The sequence below is a fragment of the Cajanus cajan genome, chromosome 2, assembly GCF_000230855.2.
Source record: "Cajanus cajan strain Asha chromosome 2, NIPB_CcT2T_4, whole genome shotgun sequence".
In the NCBI taxonomy this organism is placed as follows: Eukaryota; Viridiplantae; Streptophyta; class Magnoliopsida; order Fabales; family Fabaceae; genus Cajanus; species Cajanus cajan.
In genome coordinates, this window is record NC_138518.1 from 51,342,713 (window position 1) to 51,355,936 (window position 13,224).

Consider the following 13,224-nt stretch of genomic DNA (forward strand, 5'->3'; position numbering starts at 1 on the left):
GCAATGCAAAGGCAATAAGAATAAAAAGAGGACGAGCAAGGGTGAGTAAAGAGCGGGTAGAGAGCGATGCGAGGAATTTTGAAATTCTCTCATTTTAGGTAGAATTTGAAATCCCCTATTTTTAGTTAATTAAAATTAAAATTAAAATTTGAAATCCTGAATTTTTAAATTCCTTTTAAATAAAATATCTAAACAGAAAATTTTATAACAATAATTTTGAAATCCCCTCTTAAATTATATTTTTCATTTAAAATCCATTATCTAAACACACTACAAGTGACCACTATGGTTAGCCTAGTGGTTGGGTAGGGAGGGGTTGGGGTAGTTAGAAGCATGAGGACTTAGGTTCAATCCTCATTGCGACCATCTTTGTAATCTTTCCTATCTTTACCAAAAAAACACACTACAAGTGAATTGTATACTAATATAACATTAATTTACTTGTCAGTATTAAAAAATCACATTTATTTTTATTTTGTATAAAAAAAATACATGAAAAATTATTTTACGATAAAAAATTAATAAAAAAACATTGGACACTGGTCAATGTTAATGGTTTATAATTAAATATAAGTATATAAATACATATAATATTTGTGACATTAAGACATAAGTTAATTCGATGTAGTTGTTGGATGTGCACCTTAATTATGTTTTGGACTTGGACATCTCAATAGGTAAGTCTCAAAATTGGAAGAAAAAAAATGATTCATCTTGATCGATTTTTATCAAGATTATATTGGTTTTAGTCAGTTTAATGATGTTATCATCGTTTGGATGTATAATCGATTGAATTAATGATTCAAATCAATTACTTAACTAAATTCTAGTTGGATTGGTTCGACTAATCAGTTCGAACTAGATTTTAAAATTATAAATCAAACAAAGAATAAAGTGAGGCACAATGAAAATCCAAATCCAAACCAAGGAGACTAAAGTTATGTTTGAACATTTTGCTTTCTATAAAATAAGGATGTTAATGAGCTAGGTGTGAATTTCAATATTTTCATTTCCGTCTCTAAGTTAGTACTCTATACTCATTTTTGTCCTCATACTTGACGGATATGAAATTTATATTTCATCCTCATACCTTTCGGATTTTGGATACTTGTACTCGTCCAAAAATTAATAAAAATTATTTTTGTAAAAAGAATATAAAAAAATAAAAATTCTAACATAGAGTAGTAATTACAAAATTATATTAATTAATTTTCATTTAATATTAATTTAAAATAAAGTAAGAATTATATAAATCTCAAATAAATTCTAAAATATGTAAATTAAGGTTTTAGAAATTTAAAGCTATGACGGATATGAGTAAGCATATGGGACGAGTAAGTATGCACCCATCCCATACCCATATTCAATATAAGAAATCGGGTAGTACTCATATCCATAATTATACTTGATCAAACTAAATATTCTTTATCAAAGTCGAAATGAGTTCAAACATTATCCTACAAGTACATGTTTATTTGTCATCCCTCTATAAAATAAGTTCAATGGAAAAGTGATAAAGAATTAACTTACATGAATGCATGTTCAACCCTTCACCGGTAACCCAAACATGCACTAGATTGCCTAAGGACTCAAACACTCATGAGAATTAACATTAACACAATAAAGAATCCAAAAACAAAAATAAGAGAGGAGATAAAACAAGACAAAACAGAATAATAATAGAAAGAAGAAGAATAAAGAACACATTCCACTATTAAGAAAAAAAAAACGTAGAGAAAACATTAATTCTACAAAAAGTATAATCACTCCAAAAATTTACAGAAAACTAGAACACAAGCTCGTAAAAATTTCGAAGAACAAAATTTTGGCTCTCAAAATATACAACCCCACCAAACTACAATGCGGAAACTAGTTGTAGTTAGTTTTTACCCTCTTGACTGTGTGGCCTATACCAAGTGAAATTATAGAAGCCAATTTAAGTTGAAATCAACTTGAGTCACATCTAGCTTTATATCACCACGCATGGTTCTGAAAGGTTCCCATAATGCAGTCGTCATTTCATCACATACCACAACCCTTAAGCCCCCAAGCTCAGTGACTGAGTATGGCAATTCATTCAATCTCGTGCAACCTATGTAATTGAGCCTTTCTAAACTACTCAACTCCCCCATGTTCTCGGGTAACTTAACAAGGCTTACGCAGTCAGAGATGTCAAGAAATTTCAGTTTTTGAAGGCCTGTGATTGAGTCTGGCAACTCTTCTAAACTAGTACATGAAGTAAGCCTTAGTGATTCCAAATTCACCAACTTCCCGATTCCCTCAGGAAGTGCAGAAAGCTTGTGGCAGTTTGTGATGCTGAGCCTCTTTAAGGAAACAATATCAGAGAGCCCATTTGGCAATTGCAGCATATCACAGTAGTCAATGTTCATCTCCTCCAAATTTGGCAGTACATCGGAAATTTTGATGGTGCTATTTTTGAATGCTTCATTCATATTGCACATAAAGAAAGAAAATTTCTGAAGATTCTTCAATTGCACTCCAGTCTTGCTAAGGAAAGGAATTGAAACCTTCTCTAACCTGATTCGTTTGAGATCAGATAGATAATCAAGCAGCTCGAAATTCTCCAATTCAGCACGATAGAAGTCATAATTCGTTATTATCAGGACTTTTAGTTTATTCATTTTCTTCATGAACATTGGTAGTGTGTGCTTCTTTTCTCGAAGGTTTAGCACGAGAACCTCAACCTCAGTTGGCTGCAAGTTGCACCACTCTGAAGTGAATGCTTCATCTGCAAAAATAGATTCAACAATTAATGAGAGACTCTCTCAAGTCTCAATATGTGTCGCTCTGCATCAAGACAGAAATATGAACATACCTGTTGATATGGAAAGTGTGCTGGCTGCAATGTGATACTCATTCTGTGAAGTCCACCATTCGGGAAGATTGTTACCACTTAGGTCAATAATTAGTCTATTCCTCTTTTCCGTTGGCTCCTGGCTTGTTTGGAGAATAGCCAGGTCCCGAAGAAGACCATGCTGTGTAACATAGTGGTAATTATAGTCAATTGTGTCACTCGCAGTATTCCTGATCCATGAAAAGAAATTACTTGCTCATAAGTTAATGGATAAAAAAAAAAGTACAAACAATATTATTCTCTCATCTATGAAAAATAAATTGTAACAATTCCTGGTGTGCAAGTGTGAATGAGAGTTTTACATTAGATAAAGTTGGATATGTTGAATAAAATATAAGTGAGAAAGACTATAGTATGATATCTTCAGGTTTTTTGAGTTAAAATAAGTTCACTTGTGTAGTTGACTTTTTCCAAGTGTTTAACCCCCTATCGTGTTCTCAACAATAACCCTTGAATTATCTTAACTTTTGTCATAAATGTTTTTAAAGGTTATGTTAAGTGTGATTTATAATTAGTTTAGTGCACCAAATTATACTCATACGTAGCATATATGTCTAATATTTGAAGAACCGTTGGCCATACCTTGTGACAACAATATCAGCCATGTTCCGGTTGACAAGTTCATAGATCTTCTCCATTGCACTGCCATCATCTTCTTCACGCAGTTCTGCCCATATATCAACAAGGGCAGCAGCAGGGATCCTCTGGGCTTCAGGAAATAAGCTTAGGTCCCTAAAACACTCAGCCACCTTAGGATCCAAGTCTTCGAAGCTCTTTTGGAGACAAGTAAGCACATCGTCACTAGAAACAATTATTGAATGACCCGTGGACAATGCCTGAGCCCTGTTGTGCCAAAACAACGCTTGTTTATGACTTAGTGATCTGCCATTTACTCTAAGTGCCAAGGGAGAACCACTGCACCCTCTCACAATCTGCAATTTTTGTTGTTGGTAAGTGTTTAAAAGAAATGAGAAATTGCACCTTAAAGATTTATCATTTATTTACCACAACTTTTTTCTTTTATTATAAAGCAGAACTAAATAAATAGAACTAGAAAGTCAGGCTGTCTATGTTTCGAAATTATCATTACTGGAAGGTGACAGCATCAACAAGTCCTAAGACTAGATTTTGTGATTATAATTTTCTTAGACACAAAAGGAAAGGGAAAAGAAGCCAAAACTTCCTCTCATGTATAACTTTTACATGGCACACAAAAATTGTATGTTTACTTTTCTCTTTATATGTATTTATTAAGAATAAGAATCATTTCAAAATCTTCCTGTAATATTTTCTTCATAAATTTTCTCACTTATTCAATAAAAAAAGTGTTGGTTTTTCTTTAAATATTAAGACATTCAATATATTTGTTTTTTATTTAACATTTTTAGAGTAATAAAATCATAAACAACAAGAGTTTTATATATAAATGTAATATTACTCATTTATTAAAATGGTTTGTTTAATATCAATAGTGCCTATTTTCATTAACTAAAAATAAAAAAATATATTAAAAAATATTTATTTCCGTTTTAATAGATTTTTAATGTTGTAAATATTTCCTTTTCCAATTAAAATCTTGTCCATGCTCACACAAATTTAGCTTTTTTACTCCACATATATCCTTTATGATAAATAATCTTGCTTGAACTAGGTAAAAGTATTGTAGACTCGACTTGAAATCGATAGTTAACTTAGAATAAACCAGTGACGGTTGATTCATGCAGTCAGTGATATGTATTTAAGTAGTGTATCATCAAAATCTGTGAAAACTTATTGATGTTAAAGAGAATGACCTATGAGCACAGCGCATACTAGTCTTTGGCCATCAATTTTGTAACACTCCATAGAACATGTTGATAAAAAAAAAAAATTCAAAATTTTCGTTGCCCAATATCAATATCTATCACGTGAAACTTAATCCGTGCTGCCTTCATGCGAGATTTTACACAACACATTTAAACATTAAAACTAGCTACATAGATTTTTGTAATATAATTGGACAATAAAAATTACCTTTTTGACAACATCATCTGGAATGTCAGATCTGCTCTCATCCAGAGATGCTGAGTGACGAAGTAATTTTATAGCATTGGTTTCATCAAGGGGTTTCAAGACATATGGTGGGCCAAATTCTCCAATTGCGAATCTAGATGTAACTAAAATGGTGTAATTTGGTATCTGGAACACAAATTTGTCAACAAGAGACACTGACTTGGGCCAAACATCATCGAGGACCAACAGTATTGGGCTTTTCTCAACAATCTTTTTCAGCAAATGTTCCAATTGGTAAATCATGTCATCGTCACTTTGGAACTCTGGCGTTTGGTAACCAGTGTGTTGAAACAGTCTCTGCACTATGGTATTCAACTTGGGCGACTTGGCAAAGGTGATGAAGAATATGTTTTCCTTGAATTTACCTAACCAAAGCTTAACATGTTTAGATGTCTGCAACTGCAAGCTTATTATGGTACAAGCAGAAATAACGAAAAAAGAAGTTAAAAGAAAAGAATGTACATATATCCACGACTAGAAGTCATTCTAAAGTTCCTATTCCTCATTCATGTTTACTAAACAATGAAAAGATGCCCTTCATCACAAATATGACCCAAGCTTAATGTTTTGGATATAAACAAACACGTATTATATCAAGTTGCAACCTATAAACTGTGACTTCTACCCAGCTAGATTCACATAACTCAGTTTAAGAATCGCACTACTAAAACTTTAACTTAACGTCCATTGACAAAATATTATTTATTACTAACATATATAAAATAAAAAATTACATATGTAAAATTGGTAAAAATACTTAATACATAATTTTCTCATTAAAGTAAAAAAAATTCCAATTTTTTTTTATCCCACTCATTCTAATATAAAATTTTGCACATATTATTTTAACTCTCCTAGTTACCAAATGTTTAGTCAACTTTAATTCGTGATTTAAAAAAACATATGTCCCAACATAAATAAAAAAAAATCATCTAACCAGGCTATAAAATCATTAGAAACAAACAAAACCTCCTCAACAGTACCTTTGACATCCTGGTCCCAACAAAATTTCTTGGCCAACGTAGACTTCCCGGATCCCCCGGTTCCGGTGACCGTGAGCACCGAGGCCACATGATGGGCATGCAGCAGCTTGAGCTTCAACTCCCTCAAATGAACATCCAAGCCAACAGTGAAAGCAGGAGGCTCAGGAGGCAAACACACGCCACTCAACTCACTCCTCCTTGGAGCAAAATTTCTAATATCCGCATGAACATCCTTAATCACCACCAGGGCCTCCAACACGTTCCTGTTTGTCTGACCCTGCATGTCATACTTAAAGAACCTATCAATGCACGCTTCCAACTCCTCAAGCTCCTCTTGGTAATTGGCCTTGTTGCAGCAATTCCACCACTGCACTTTGGAGCACGCCTTCACAAGCTTCGTCCCCTTCTTCATCTGTTCTATCAGCTTCTCCGTTTCCTCAGGTGGACGATCCAATCGCTTGTTCAGACCATCTATCTGCTTCGCCAATGGTTCTATTGATTTCAGCGTGCCCTCCAACCGTTCCAGCGTGGGTCTGAACTTCACTGCCCGCTCTTTCTTTTCCACTATGACATTCAGCAATTCATCAAGCACCTTGCCGGCAACAGCGTCTAGAACCATAGCCATGACTTCAGCACTGCCCAGAGAAACAAATTAACCCGAATCACAAACTTTGATCTAAAAGGAAAGTGTTAAAACAAATTTAAATGGGAAAATAACAAAAAGGACAGTGAAATGCAGAATACCAACAAAAAAATGCAATAAAAAGATTGTTTTTAAGACGCTGTCACGTTGGAGAATCCGATGCCTTTCCGGATATCTTTGTTCACAGCAATTAACCAGGGAATAGAGGAAACGATGGCTTGATGATTGCTTCTCTTAAAAATTCAGATTCTCTTGGGTTTGAATTTATACGATTTATTTATTTTCTTCTTTTGACGAGGTCTTTCACAGTCAGCACAGTTCCTTGGACCCCTTCCGTGTCCTTTCTAATATTATAGAATTTTCCTTTTTTGAAACAATTTTTTTGTTTACTTTGGTTTCGGGTTAGTGTGTTACCGTCAACGATAACCTCAACGATGAAGGATCACATTCACATGGGTTCACACGGAGAGACTAGTTAATATTTCAGACTTTGTCTAAATAATTGAGCCTTGTGCGCGTTAAACTATTAAGTAATCAGAGAGCTTCTAATTAATATGCTCCTGAGAAATAATGGGTCGTCACACACATTAGTTTATAAACAAAAAAATATTACTTTTGTTTGACAGTTCATTCTCGCAATTCGATGCCATGGATTTAGTTGTAGGGTGAAAAGTCATAAGATTTGATGCCACTGGTTTCATTTTTTTCTTCAATTTTACTTTGGATGTCATTTTTATTGTGGCTATATAAAAGTATAGAAAAGCGACTGAAAATTTTATTATCGATTATTAATTTGACTAATTTTGCGACCAAGATAATTGATCACTAACACGGAAAATTCAGTCACTGTATTTGTCACCACCTCGTGAATCTGCGACCAACTTGGTGACAAAGTACAATTAGTCACAAAAAATTGATGAATAATTTTATGATAAAACCAGATGTTAATTTGGTTGCTGATGTTTGAAAATTATGATATATAAAGCCACGTTAGCGACTGTGTTATTTGGTCACAAATTTGTTTAGTGATAAAATGAGTATCAAATAATTGATCCGATCATTCTATTTCAAGATATTTCAAATTTTCAATGAGCAAGACTTGTTCAAGAGCAATTTCTGTTCCTGTTTCTTTTTCAGATGATGATGCTGTCCATGCAGTTGCTCCATCTGCAAACAACAATTCATTAGAAGGAATGCCTCCTATGGAGGACTTATCTGAAACTGATCAGGATCATTTTGCAGCCTTATCTCAGTTTCATCTGTATGTACAACATGACTTGAGGATCCTGGCAGAGCATGGATATTTTACAGATGAGATTGCTTAAGAAGGCGTTTAACCCTTTGAGTCTGTTGTTTCCAAAAGCTAGAAAAAGATGAAACACTTAGCTTTGTTACTAGAACTTGCTCTAGTGTTGCCAAGTCTTCAAAATTCTCTTGATATGTTTTTTATTTTTTCCTTCTTTAATTTTTTCTTGCCTTCTTTTGTAATTTTTTTTTTGGGTGAGTTTTGGTTTGTTCCCCACCTTTTTATCTCTCTTTCTCTCTCTTTTTTATACATTATTTTTGTTGTGTTGTAGATGATTGATGTAAAATATGGTGTTAGCTTAACTAAGATCACACTACATTATGATATCTTTACACGTCGATCTTTTATTAAAAAAAGCAATTAACATAATAGAGTAAATATAGGAGAATCTAATAATGTAATTAGTAATTATTATAATAAAATAATTTAAACATTAACGGATTTTATAAAAGTAAAATAAAATTAGCTCATTCATATCTTTGATTTATCCTATACTCGAATGTAGTATAATATTTTTTAAAAAGGAAAAATCAAATATGTCGTTTTTTAATTAACTAATTATATTAATAATATTTTAATTTTCGTATAAAAAATTATGATATATAAATCTTGATTAATTTTTTAATTTAAAATATAAAAGAGAATAATATTAAATAAATAGATATAAATATAACAATCTGTTGAAAAAAAAAATACTGATTGCACTATAAATTCTTTTTAAAAAATTTAGAATCGCTCAAAATTGTTAAAATAAAAGGATTTTGAACCTGACGTGAATCGAACACGCAACCTTCTGATCTGGAGTCAGACGCGCTACCATTGCGCCACAGATCCATTTGTTGATGTTTAATATGACCATACAAATATATTTTATAATATTTTCGTAAAAAGTTATTATACCTCCATATCTGATACAATGAAGATATATTTATAGAAAGATAATATGATAAAAATCAACGTAAGAATTTAATTAATTGTTACTTTTAACCTATCACCCTTTGACATCGGATACTAATGAAAATATAACCAAATGGAAGACAAGTCATGTTACCAACAACACATTTGACATATTAGTGAGAAATTGCAAGGTTGTCCTTTTTCCCTACTCTTGTCAATATCCTACCTTCTTTCATGATGGAAAATTAGATGGGATGATGTAACAAGTCCCACATCGGGGAGGTCTTCTCACCAAGAAGGCTTTATAAGGCGGGAGGTTCTCCAACCTCTTGAGCCGACTTTTGAGGGATGGTTCCCCTCCTTAGCCTTATACTCGTTACAATGGTACTTTCATTGAGAGCCAGCCAAATCGAGAAGGACTACCCACGGAGGGTTCTGACCGGCAAGAAGGTCGAGTGAAGTACCGTGGAGTGCAGCTATCGAGGACGCTGACTTTCGAAGGGGGTGGTAATGTAACAAGTTCTACATCGGGGAGGTCTCCTCACCAAGGAGGCTTTATAAGGCGGGAGGTTCTCCAACCTCTTGGGCCGGCTTTTGAGGGATGGTTCCCCTCCTTAGCCTTATATTCGTTACAGATGACTTTATTTAGGGAATGAAGTGTTTTTAAACAAATTCTTATTGCATGAAAATTTATATTATAAATTTGATTAGAATGTTTATTGGAATAAGTTTAAATAAATATTTTAACAAACCATATACTAAGAAACTTATTAAAATAAGCTAAAAGAATTTATAAAAGTAATAAAAATTTCCAGAAGTTTATATTATATGGATGACTTCAAATAAACTCTTCTAAGAGCCCTTCATCATGAAATTCAACTACTTTATGATAATCATAACAAGTCGAGATGTATGTTAGAGGAACACAAGCTTCAATCAAACACAAACAAAGTATAACGAAGGGAAGAACTCCTACCAAATCTGCAACTTCATCCCTAAATTTGGGAAAATTTTGTGTCTTTTATGTTTTGTTATTATGTTCCATGTTTTTAACATATCTTCCACCATTTACAATAGGGATGAACGAGAGAATAACTTGAAGTATTTGTGTGTGTGTGTTTTTTTTTTCCAGTTTAGTGCAGACTGATGGCTCAAGTTATACAATTATCATGATAATTAATTTTATTATAGGGCCAAAGGGAAGGGAGGAATTAAAAATCCTTTATTTGGTTAGAAATTTAGAACTTATAGCATGTGCGTGTTTGAACTTGAACTGTTTGGGTCTTTAGTTTCATTTCAACACACATTAGTGTGTTTCCCGGAAGGGGATAAAAGAAGCTTTTCAATATATTTTCTTCTTGAATTCTAAATTTTTATATTTACGATATTTAAAAAATTAATTGTGTCACTTTATGAATTAAAATTAGTCAATTAAAAACTAAAAGATTAAAATTCTACGATTACAAGTCTTAAAAAACTAAAATTATCTAATTAAAATTTAAAAGATTAAATTATACAACTATTTATTTAAAGGAAAAAATACATTTAAGTCCAAAATAAATAATTTGTCCTTTCCTTTTCCAAATTTGACCAAGCAAAGTGTGATCAATAATGAAGGCTATCAAAAAGCAGCCCACACATGAAAAGTGAATGACTTTTTTTATTCATCTTCCATCAACTTGATGATGTTACAAAGTTGCACCCAGTTACAATGAATCCAGGGATTGGAGGAAACCAAGTCTTTTTTTTTCTTTATCTTTTATATTAACTTTCTAATTTCTATACGATTTTTATTTACTTGTTTAATTATTTTGTCTTTTTGCCATTTTCGCAGCAACCACTTGTCAATTATTTTTGTTCTTTAGTAGCTCCAATAAGCAATCAACAATGATAGAGCTGTTTTTGTTTGTTTTTTTTTTTTTTTTTCATCATCAGCACACATCCGTTCTTAACCATAAATTTTAAATCTTTGTAACACCTATCTCCTATTTATGTATAAATTCTTTAGGGTTTTATATATAAGTTCTTTAGTCTATATATAAATCTTTAGGCCAGTAAAAAGACATTTTTGTCCCTTATTATTTTTGACACATGTTACTTTTGAGGTCTTTTAATTCTTTTGCAATTGCAAAAAATTTACACTTCTATTTCTAAAAAAAATACTGTTTTCTTCTGCCTTTCCAATAAAGAAAAATATCAGTTTGAAAAGATAGATATGTCACATAAATTAATATTTTTTATTTTACTTTTTTATTTCTTATTTTACTTTTTAACTTCTTAAATATAAAACTCGATGAATTATTATTTTTTATTTTACTTTCTTGTTTCTTAAAATATATAATTCTACTATTTTTATGATAATATTTTTATTTCTTAAATAATTTATGTTTATCTGTATTTTTTATTTTAAAATACTAATATAAGGTGTGAGAAGTTTTTTAATTCATTTTGATGAATATCGTAAAGTTTGTGTTAATGTGTTAAAAATATAAATTTTGAATTTACTGTGTAACTTTTGTAGATTTAATTATTTTCTCTCTCTCTTTTTAATTACATACAGACTAAGGGGGGTGTATTGGATTAGGATTTTAAAAGATTTTTTTAGTTAAAAAAAATCCTACGAATTTTAAAAGACTTTGCAGGATTTTCATGACTTTTAAGATTTTTGCAGGATTCTGCAAGACTTAAAATCAGGATTTTAATGGATTCTGTGGGATTTTGTGGATTTTGTAGAATTTTCATGGATTTTTTACATTTGATAAGATTTCAAAAAAATATTCATACATTCAAATTTAAAAAGAGTCAAAGACAAAAAAAAATTAAAAAAAAACAATGTCTAGATAAATAATAATAATAATAATAATTCTCCATAATAGCCTATCATATTAAATAGCATTCACCCACATATCCATGGTTATACTAGTCCTCCAAGCATTAGCATCTTCTCGCTCTTGCTCCTGGGTTTGAATAATAGGCTCAAAAGTGTGATCTTCATTAATTGGTAATGTTGAAGATGAAGGTTCATCCACCACTTCAATTGGAAATTCATCAAGACGACATTCTTTACGTAGAAAGTTATGTAGTGTTGCACATACTAATACAAGTTCTACTTGTGTCTTAAATAAAAATGGAGGTGCTGACTTAAAAATTGTGAACCTTGATTTAAAAATACCAAATATTCTCTCGATCACATTCCTTAAAGATGCATGACGAAGATTAAACAATTTTTTCTCATTTTCAGGGTCATTACCCTGACCTGCAAAATCTTGTAGATGATATCTTACACCTCGAAATGGAGCTAAAAATTGGCGTCGATTAGGAAATCCACAATCCACCAAAAAGTATTTACCTAATTACATATGCAATATATATAATATTAGTATAATAATAATAATAATAATAATAATAAATTATAATTATAATAATTATTATTATTATTTAAAAAATAAACATTTACCTTGAGCCACTTTAAGTCCATTCCTCCTTGTTATAGCATCATTTAGTAGCTTAGAATCATGAGTCGAACCCTCCCACCCACTAAGAATGTACATGAACTCCAAATCAAAATTACAAGCGGCTAATACATTTTGTTATATCTTTCCATGACGATTATGATAACTACTTACATCTCGCCCCCTCACTATTGCTGGAATATGTGTCCCGTCAATAGCTCCAATGCAATCCTAAAATTTAACATATATAACACTTCATCGTATGAAAAATATAAATATAATAGTGTCAAATTTAATTATAATTTTTATTGTAAGATAATTAGTACATACCTTGAAGAAAGGGAAGAACCTTGTGCTTTCTCTAATTTTAGCTGGCATAGTTGATCCTGGTTTAGCCATCAAAGTAGGTGCTATCGTATTCAAAGCCTTCAAAATCTTGTGAAAATTTTCACTTGTAGCAAATTGTGACCGGCCAAATGTGTTACGAATTACACAATATCGAGTATTCTGACCAACAATTTGTAGGAATGATGCAATCATTTCTTCGACACAAATATATCGTGTATCCTCTAGAGGTGTTTTTACTCTAAGAATTGCACATAACTTTCGAAATACATCTGGATACATCCTATAAACTTGTCGAAATATTGCAGGATCATCGTTTAATGCTCGGTGTATATAGTCATTTCCCATGTTAGTAATTCGTTGTCGATTTAATGGACGCTTAATTTGTTCATTACGTATCATAACTATAAACTGAGTCAACACATGCATTAATGCATGAATTGCCATTACACATGTGTACATGGCATCATATATCTCTTTGTCACTCATTGCTTCTTCATCTATGTCACTACCTTCATACATGCTCGAATGTGACATTGTACCTATATAAAACAATATAATTAAAAATAATAATATAATAGAAAATAAAACATGCTAAAATATTTCAATCAAGTACGACCAAAATAACATCAAAACAATATAATTCCACCATTCAAAATGTGTTCATTCAC

At 31.7% G+C, this 13,224-nt stretch overlaps 3 protein-coding genes and 1 non-coding gene across 5 annotated transcripts; all 4 read right to left on the bottom strand.

The window, feature by feature from the left end:
- Positions 1-1,714: 1,714 nt before the first annotated feature.
- Positions 1,715-6,990, bottom strand: LOC109817695 (putative disease resistance protein At5g66900). Of its 2 annotated transcripts, none has more exons than XM_020383025.3 (6): positions 6,659-6,990; positions 5,911-6,545; positions 4,889-5,292; positions 3,458-3,807; positions 2,837-3,045; positions 1,715-2,749 (listed from the first exon to the last, which is right to left on the bottom strand). In XM_020383025.3, exons 2-6 carry the CDS (start codon positions 6,533-6,535, stop codon positions 1,923-1,925), a joined length of 2,415 nt encoding a protein of 804 aa, XP_020238614.1. In that variant the 5' UTR covers positions 6,536-6,545; positions 6,659-6,990; the 3' UTR covers positions 1,715-1,922. The 2 variants fall into 2 exon arrangements, with proteins under 2 accessions (XP_020238614.1, XP_020238613.1); XM_020383024.3 differs by having other exon boundaries at positions 6,655-6,989.
- A 1,631-nt stretch (positions 6,991-8,621) lies between these two features.
- On the bottom strand, positions 8,622-8,693 carry TRNAW-CCA (transfer RNA tryptophan (anticodon CCA)). Its single transcript has one exon. It is a non-coding gene; the product is annotated as a tRNA-Trp (tRNA).
- A 2,562-nt stretch (positions 8,694-11,255) lies between these two features.
- On the bottom strand, positions 11,256-12,975 carry LOC145955298 (uncharacterized). The gene is made up of 2 exons (XM_083069975.1): positions 12,249-12,975; positions 11,256-12,110 (listed from the first exon to the last, which is right to left on the bottom strand). Exons 1-2 carry the CDS (start codon positions 12,305-12,307, stop codon positions 11,642-11,644), a joined length of 528 nt encoding a protein of 175 aa, XP_082926101.1. The 5' UTR covers positions 12,308-12,975; the 3' UTR covers positions 11,256-11,641.
- Positions 12,347-13,090, bottom strand: LOC145955018 (uncharacterized). The gene is made up of 2 exons (XM_083069716.1): positions 12,539-13,090; positions 12,347-12,439 (listed from the first exon to the last, which is right to left on the bottom strand). Exons 1-2 carry the CDS (start codon positions 13,088-13,090, stop codon positions 12,347-12,349), a joined length of 645 nt encoding a protein of 214 aa, XP_082925842.1.
- Positions 13,091-13,224: the final 134 nt, after the last annotated feature.